The sequence below is a fragment of the Corvus brachyrhynchos genome, unplaced genomic scaffold (assembly GCF_000691975.1).
Source record: "Corvus brachyrhynchos isolate BGI_N302 unplaced genomic scaffold, ASM69197v1 scaffold371, whole genome shotgun sequence".
NCBI lineage: Eukaryota > Metazoa > Chordata > Aves > Passeriformes > Corvidae > Corvus > Corvus brachyrhynchos.
Window position 1 is genome coordinate 32,007 of NW_008236192.1, and position 8,017 is coordinate 40,023.

Below are 8,017 nucleotides of genomic sequence, written 5' to 3' on the forward strand. Positions count from 1 at the left end.
TGAGATTCCCCTGCAGCCCATGGTGAAGACCATGGTGAGGCAGCTGTGCCTTTGCAGCCCATGGAAGTCCATTGGGATGCAAAGATCCACCTGCAGCCCATGAAGGAGACCCATGGTGGAGAAGGTGGATACCTGAGAGGAGGCTGTGACCTTGTGGGATGCCTGTGCTGGAGCAGGCTCCTGTCAGGGACCTGTGGACCCATGGAGAGAGGAGTCCATGCTGTAACAGGTTTCCTGGTAGGACTTGTGACCCTGTGGGGGACCCATGCTGGAGCAGGCTGTGCCTGAAAGACTGCACCCTGAGGAAAGGACCAACATTGGAGCAGCTTGTGGAGAAATGTTGCTTAGGGGATGGACTCACATTGGAGAAGTTCGTGGAGAACTATCTCCCGTGGTAGGGACCCTACACTGGAGCAGAGGAGGGACTCCTCTCCCTGAGCGTGGGAGAAACAACATGTGATGAACTGACCATAACTCCCACTCCTGTCTCCCTGCACCACTGGGGGAGGAGGTAGAGCTGGGAAGGAGGAAGGGGTGGGAGGAATGTGTTTTTAAGGTCTTATTTTACTTCTCATTATCCTGCTCTTATTTTGTGAGTAATGAATTTGATTAATATCTCTAATTCGAGTCTGTGCATGATGGCATTTGGTGAGTGATCTTTCTCTGTCCTTATCTCAAGTCATGAACTTTTTGTTATATTTTCTATCCCCTGTCCAGTTGTGGAGGGGAGTAATAGAGAGGCATTGTGTGTTTGGTGTCCAGCCAAGTTCAACCAACTACAGTCCTTTTTGGCACCCAAACAGGGACGAGACAAAGGTAATTATATATATCTTGCATGCTATAGTAATAGTAGTTATTGAGTAGCAAGCTCCTGTGTGGGATACAGAGTTTGTCAGCTGCACTGCTTATCTCTTTATTTTGCTGTTTGGGAACATACTAATATAAACAATGGCTCTATGCTTTGCCCTTACATTGATGGCCATATGCTGGGAGAGCTGTCTTCTGTGGACCATGAGGGAATACACTTCTCTCTGCCTGCCTGAGATTTATGTGAATGGTTTTATAATGCAGCCTCCCATGGTCATTGCTCATCCTTATGTAAGCTTCTTAATACTGTTAATAATATTAACGAATACTCTTTGCACGCTATGGGGTTCATGGAATCTGGTGTCATCCTGGCGTAAGAGAAAACAAACTTTAGGTGAAAAGATATTGAAATCTGCCCTGAGGCATCCGGTTCCTGGGTGGCAGGGTATGTGGAAGGATTTGGGCAGGTTCCTAGGGTGGTTATCACCTCCCAGTACCTGGCACTTTATACCTGAACAGGTAACCAACCCTGGCAAACTGACGTGTGACCTGATAGAAGGGTGCCTTGTGTACCCCACTGAAAACCAGCAGCTCCTCACCCTGTACTGGAGCCTGGTCTATGCCTATTGGGCCACTGTTCAGTACTCTTAGAGGACGGTAGTTGAAGCAAAAACCCAAACTGCATTTGAGGGCACTATAGCTGAGATAGGGACCAAAAGAACAACTACAGTAATTGCTCCAATAATGAAAGAGAAAAAATGGATAAGGCAAGTCACAAGTCCATATCATTGATTAGAAATGGAGGAGGATGAAGAAGAAGAAGAAGAAAATGAGGAAGAAGAAGAAGAAAATGAGGAAGAGGAAGAAGAAGAACAAGAAGAACAAGAACAAGCAGAAGAACAAGAAGAGAAAAAGAAAATAACAAGAAGCTAAAGAGCAAGAAGAAAAAGAACTAGGAGAGGAGGGGACAGATGAAGAAGCAGGTCCTTCAACAAAGAAATTGAAAGGAGTGTGTACCAGTTTGAAAGCAAACCAGTGAGAGACTCAAAATCAGAACTACAATTTAATAGGAAAATTAAAATAAATGCCATAGTACAGAAACACTGACAGAGTCAGGATACAACCTGACACCCTGTTGGTCAGGGTGGTGGTAGCAGTCCAACTAAATGGTGGCTGCAGTCCTCCTGAAGTGATAGATGTGGTTCTGTTGAAGCAGTGATCCTGTAGAAGGGTCTGGTCTTCCTCTGAAGGTCCAGTAGTGGTTATGTAGCTCTTGTTCTCTGGGAACCCAGCAGGTAAGGGTAGACTGTGGTGTTCCAAACCTCAGATTATATCCAGGTAGGAATGCTTGGTTCCTCCCTCTGGGCGGAGCATCTCACAATGTGATGATGCAATTTTATGAGTCATGCAGTGAGGCTTGATAGCCCATTAACAGAAAAAAATCCCTCCAGAGGGAGTTATCAGGGATGTGTCATGGAAGAGATAAAGAACACTGCCCCACCTGGTTTTAACAGATGGTGGTAGAATACATACTTTTGGTTACATCTTACATTGTAACCTAAGACAGTGAGACAAATCAAACAGGAAACCAAAGTTACTTGGTCCCAGACCTCATCAGAACTTCGAAACTTGCAAAAAGATTACAGCCGCCAGCCAGGTGAGTGGATTTCTGCTTGGCTGCTTTGATACTGGGATAATGGGGCCGACAGTCAGCATTTAGAAAGTCATGAAACCCAACAACTGGGATCCCTTGCTAAAGATCGGGAAATTGAAAGAGGAATTGGAAAAGAAGAATCAATTTGCAGCCTCTGGAGACAGCATCTCTCAAGCATGAGCGCAAGATATCCATTTAAGGAAGATCTTGTGAACTCCCCAGGAAAGTGGACCACTGCATACCAAGGTATCCAGTACTTGTGAGAATTAGCAGTGCTGGAAGTCAGCTACAGTGATCTAAAAAGTGATATCCCTAAATATCCAGAGGATGCCCTGTACACAATGGCCACGTGGAGGAAGGTGGTTCAAAGCACTCCTGCATCATATTCCAGCAGCTTGGTAACTGGCCTAGTTGTGTCCCCTCCCAGGATCTTGTCCACTCCCAGCCCCTTGATGGGGAGGAAAATGTTGGAGAGACAGCGCTGATGCTGTGCCAGCACTGCTCAGCAGTAGCCAAAACATGGGTGCGTTATCAACACCTTTCCAGCTCCCAATGCAAAGCACAGCGCTGGGATGGCTACTATGGGGAAATGAACTCCAGCTCAGCCAGACTCAATACACTGACAATGTCAAGTAGTCAGCTACAGAAATAATTATTTTCTTTAACAATGAGGAAAAACTGACTGGAGTTTTATATAAGATGTAGCTTTTAAAGTATAATTAATAAAAATAACAATTACATGCATTGTTTTTCCTAAACATGCAGACTAAAATCAGAGGGATGAAATCACTATGTAGTTTGCTTTATTTCTTTATAATGAAATATATATAATTATAATTTATAATCAAATTTTTAGTAAAGCAAGTTTAAGATGTCACGACACAAGTCTAGTATAAAGCATATTCCATGTTAAATTAGTACATGTTTGAGAGTTGGGCTTTGACACTATTCATTAAACATTTGATGTGTTCTCAGTTTTCAGATTCTGACCTCTGAACTATTAAGAATTTAAGACATAATCACTTACCATAAAGGAACACTCTTTATATTGTAATAAAGTACATACCTATGCTCTGCCTCAAGTGAGCTTGAAAGAACATCTGCCCGAGGGAAAGCTGAAGAGTGAATGATCTGTTGAGCATTGCCATTCTCTTGCAGAATTTCATTTTCAAAGTTTCGGTTTATATCTCTCACATGATGAGGACTGTTGCTGTTGTGCAAGTTAAAGGACTCATCATCCTGTTAATAATAATTATTATTATTACAAAGTTTAAAAGTAAATTTCATTCCCAAGTAAATGTCTGCAAATGCTTCAATTCAGTGATTCTGTTTAATTTAAATTGTTTAAATGGAGATGCTCTATACTACTTTGGCGGTAATTCTGTTCATACTTCTAGAGTTTGCAATACCTGGATACTACAGAAATCCTAAGTTATGCCACCAATCAAGTAATGTAGAAATCAACTCCCATGCTCGGTCTCAAACTGTTTTCTACAAATTTTCAAACATATCTTAAAATTCAAACTTATTATTTCTATAAGTTAAGATACTGCTCTTTAAATTCAGACAACAGTTTTCCCTGAATGTATCACAACTTCTCAGGCTGTTGTTACAGCAACTGTAACTTACTAGCCATGAAATTAGAACTAGAAAGAAAGTTTATTTAGAAAGCAGACTGTTCAGGCTCAGTCAAATATTAAAAGCTATTTAATCCTATAAATGAGAGATATTTCTTTTAACTTTACTCATTCAGCAACTTGTAATTCTTATTTAGTAATGAGCCAAATAGAAGTCTTACCAACTGTCAAAACAAAGAGGGTAGTATGAACATTATCTAGCTAACACCCTTTTGACAATGAAATCCCTAAACTTGGCACATAACAGCATTATCCATAACAGGAGGCAATTGCTCAACCAGCCAGTTCTGCACTTGTACAAAATCATACTTCAGAGTCCACAATCAAGACCATCCATCGTCATTTCCCTCCCGGTCACAGTGCTGTCTTCAGAAATTCTGGGCAAGAATTTCATAAGTACCTAATAAACATATATTCACCTGTCAAATCATACACCTGAAGAATGCATCTCATATATATCTCAAATAAAATTAATAAAAATATTAAACTATTTTAATCTGTTAGGGAAAAATATCTTCCAAGCATGATTCAGCTGCTGATCACAATTTGTCTCATTATTTCAGACATGAAATCTGTCACTGCAGGCCTTAAAATTCCATCAACAGTATCCTGTCATAAATGTCTGTTGCACGGTTATCTCCCTATGCACTGTTGCACATCATGTTTTCTATCGATAATCATTAAAATTAATGTTAGAAGTAGGACAACTATTAGTTACATTATTTTTTAAACATCTTTTCACACGTCTTAGTGAAACAACAAAGGCAGGGAAGAGGATGCATGCACTTACTCAATAACTCCAGGCTATGTGATACATACACCTGCCCAAGGACATTACAATTTTCACTACTAAACACCACACACACACACACACTGCTTCTGAAAATCAGGGACAACAAAATGTATTTGACATAAGTATCATGAACATATTAAGAACTCAAGACAATTTCAGGAACAGAAATTCTCACCAAATTCATGTTCAGAATTCTGAAGCTCAAGACAGTGTTTCCCAAGATTTTTAAAATTTTAAATCAAAATTTTGTGTGTTTCTTAAACACAGATGAACAGCATTTTCCCCAACATCCATGTCAGGGTGCTCAGTCATAAAATGCCTAATGGAAAGATGAAGACCTTTCCCAACTGACACATACAGATGTTGTACAATCCCATTAGAGCAAATTTTATTTTGCCCAATATAGGAACAGGGTCAGAAAAGTAAATCTTACTTTTATGAGCCGTGCACACTGGCACTGTTTTGTTTTTTTATCATGTATCTGAATAACCCTTCCTCAAAACCACTTATTTTAGTTATCTGGCTGATTTTTGTGTCCCTTTTTTTGTTTACACTTTAAATCACTCAGAGCAAACAGGCTTCTAATCACCTCATCCTGAATAATGAATTACATTTCTTCACTTGGACTATGTATGATAGCTATGCTTAATGGTTTGTTGGTGGCTGGTAGCACTGACAAAAATATTCTCAGGTGCCAGCTATGCACTGCATAAACTGATTCAAATTGAAAGAAAATTGACACAATATTATACACAGTATAGACCTCCAAGTTCTCAATTAGGAAGTAAAACCAGGTTCTTTATATATGTATAAATCAAACTACTGCCCCTATGACTAGACCAAGAATAGAGAGCTTTTGGCTATCTTAACACTCAAATTAGAAAGGAAATGGTTTAAGAAGCAAAACCAAGTTTTTCCAGTAACTGCTTTCTAAAATAACTAACAGCCAAGGTGTGAAACACTGCCCTCCACAAAGATTAGGTTAGTGTTCTTTATTGTTGCTAATAGGCACATCTGTCTCTAACATGTATGAACAGATACTGCAGAAAGAAAAAAAGAAACTAAGAAGTACTGAAGAAAGAGTAGTACTTGGAGCAACTTAAAAAAATTCATCAAAAGGTAACTACTTTCCTTCATTTAGAGATCAAGACCATGACTTAACAGCTGTTTACAGCCAAATAAAAAGTAGCTTATGTTCAGTCTGAGAACTGTTACTGCTGGATCTACAATAGGTATGAACAAAACTACCTTCTCTTGCCCAGCATGATTCTCATCTTCATGTTCTTCTTCCACTCTATCTTGTTTCAATGCTTTCAAAAATTCACTCTTATCAATCCGCATTCTTGTCAATTTTGTTAAACGAGGCTGACCAACTTTCTCAATAGAAGATGACAAATTTGACCGATTACACTAATGTAGGGGAGGTCGGAAAAAAAAGAAAGAATATTATAAGTCTATTCATTTAGAAAACTTTGAATAAAAGACAGACTCATAGGCACCTGTAGTTTCTGGTTTCATATATATCCACAGTAAAAAGTAGAGGGGAGATACAGTTCTTAGATGTAATCCCAGATATTAGGGTTTATGAAGCCCTGCTAACAAACAGTGAACCTTCTAAAGTGTTCACACTATTAGCAATTTTGAAGTTTAAATCTACCAGGTTATACTTCCAAATACACCACTTTTATTACAAATCAAACTTACAAAGCAAATACCGCAGTGCCTAAAGGCCAGTGATGTACGCTCCATATTTCTCTCTCCCACACTAACTTCCACAAAAATAAACTTATTTAATATAATTCTGCATAAAGCTTACTGATCCAGTTATCCAACCAAATTTAAAATTTGATAGATTTGATAAAAACTACAGACACTGCTTTACCTCTTTTATTGAATTCTGTGATACTGTAAATGCCTTGGCAGTTGATTTGAGAGGACTGAAATTGCCAATACCATATGCTGATTCATGAGAAAACAGATTCCCAAGTTTATTTTCTTTTGCTTGGCTTTTCCACTGTGTAGGCAAAACAAAAATTTAAACAAAAATTTAGAGAGCCATTAACTACAATAGGATTATTTTCAGGAATATTTAGAAAAAATAATTAAAGAAAAGCAAATCATAACTACAACCATAATTTAGAGCAAATGCCTGTTTTATTGTGGAAAAGAGACTGTTTATGAGCAATTAATCATCTCTCAATTACTGTTTACACTTTTTATATAGAGTTAAATTTACAAACAATTCAGTGCATCTATATCAATCATTGGGATAAATTCTGGAGGTACTTATTTGCAAACTATAGTTTTCCACTAGGTATCTGTATTTCTGTTAAAAGCATATATACAAATGGTATTTCAATTGTCTAACTTAAAAACATCCTTTTCACTCTCCTTTGGACAGCTCTTGCACTTCTCAAAAAAAAGTAAATGAGAAACAGAGAGAGCCAATTACAGTATAGTTTAAAAAGAAAAATGAGAAAAAGTGTTTCTATTCACTTTTGGGGTGTTGTGCACTTAGCAAGATTTGAAAGCATAATATTCTAGGAATGGAACTCTCAGGGGTGAAATAAGCACATTCAGAATTAGAGCATTATTTTTTTCAACATGTTGTTCATTTCACCATTATCCAAGACTCACCTTTGCGGGTGAAGTAGCAGGTTTAGGGATTAATCCTTTATAAATACTTGTGCCAATTCCATTCTTTACTGTCTGTGAATGAAGACTTCCTACTACAGGGAATCCAGGTATCTGCAGTTCTTTTGTACTGCTCTTTTTAATGACCAGCATTCTTGGAGATCTAGATTTAGGATTCAAAGGGCAATCTGGGGGAAAAAAAAGTGTGTGTGTGTATATATCTATAGATATATATGCATGTGTATATATTATTAAGTTCCTAGTTCATAGGGTACTGGATAGCCATATGGTCCAGAGCAAATAGGCATAAATAGGAAACTTGTTTCAGTATTAGTTCCCCAAATAACATACTGTACAAACCTAGTGTAGTGGTTTGGTCCAAAATACTCATTACTGTTTACCTTCTGTGAGATAAGAATTAGGAGAAATGCAAAGCAGGCACCAAACTTGAAAGAATATAAAGAAGTTTATTAACAGACCTAAAAAAAGAAA

The 8,017-nt window shown here is 38.2% G+C and overlaps 1 protein-coding gene across 1 annotated transcript in view; it reads right to left on the reverse strand.

Moving 5' to 3' along the window:
- LOC103620385 (vasculin) overlaps positions 1 to 7,702 on the reverse strand; it is an 18,552-nt gene extending 10,850 nt beyond the window's left edge. The window contains exons 1-4 of the mRNA XM_008638995.2: positions 7,530 to 7,702; positions 6,774 to 6,915; positions 6,140 to 6,301; positions 3,528 to 3,700 (exon numbers count right to left, since the gene is read on the reverse strand). Of these exons, the coding sequence (XP_008637217.1) occupies positions 3,528 to 3,700; positions 6,140 to 6,301; positions 6,774 to 6,915; positions 7,530 to 7,678 (626 nt within the window). The 5' untranslated portion in view covers positions 7,679 to 7,702. The remainder of the gene's footprint in view (positions 1 to 3,527; positions 3,701 to 6,139; positions 6,302 to 6,773; positions 6,916 to 7,529) is intronic.
- Positions 7,703 to 8,017: the final 315 nt, after the last annotated feature.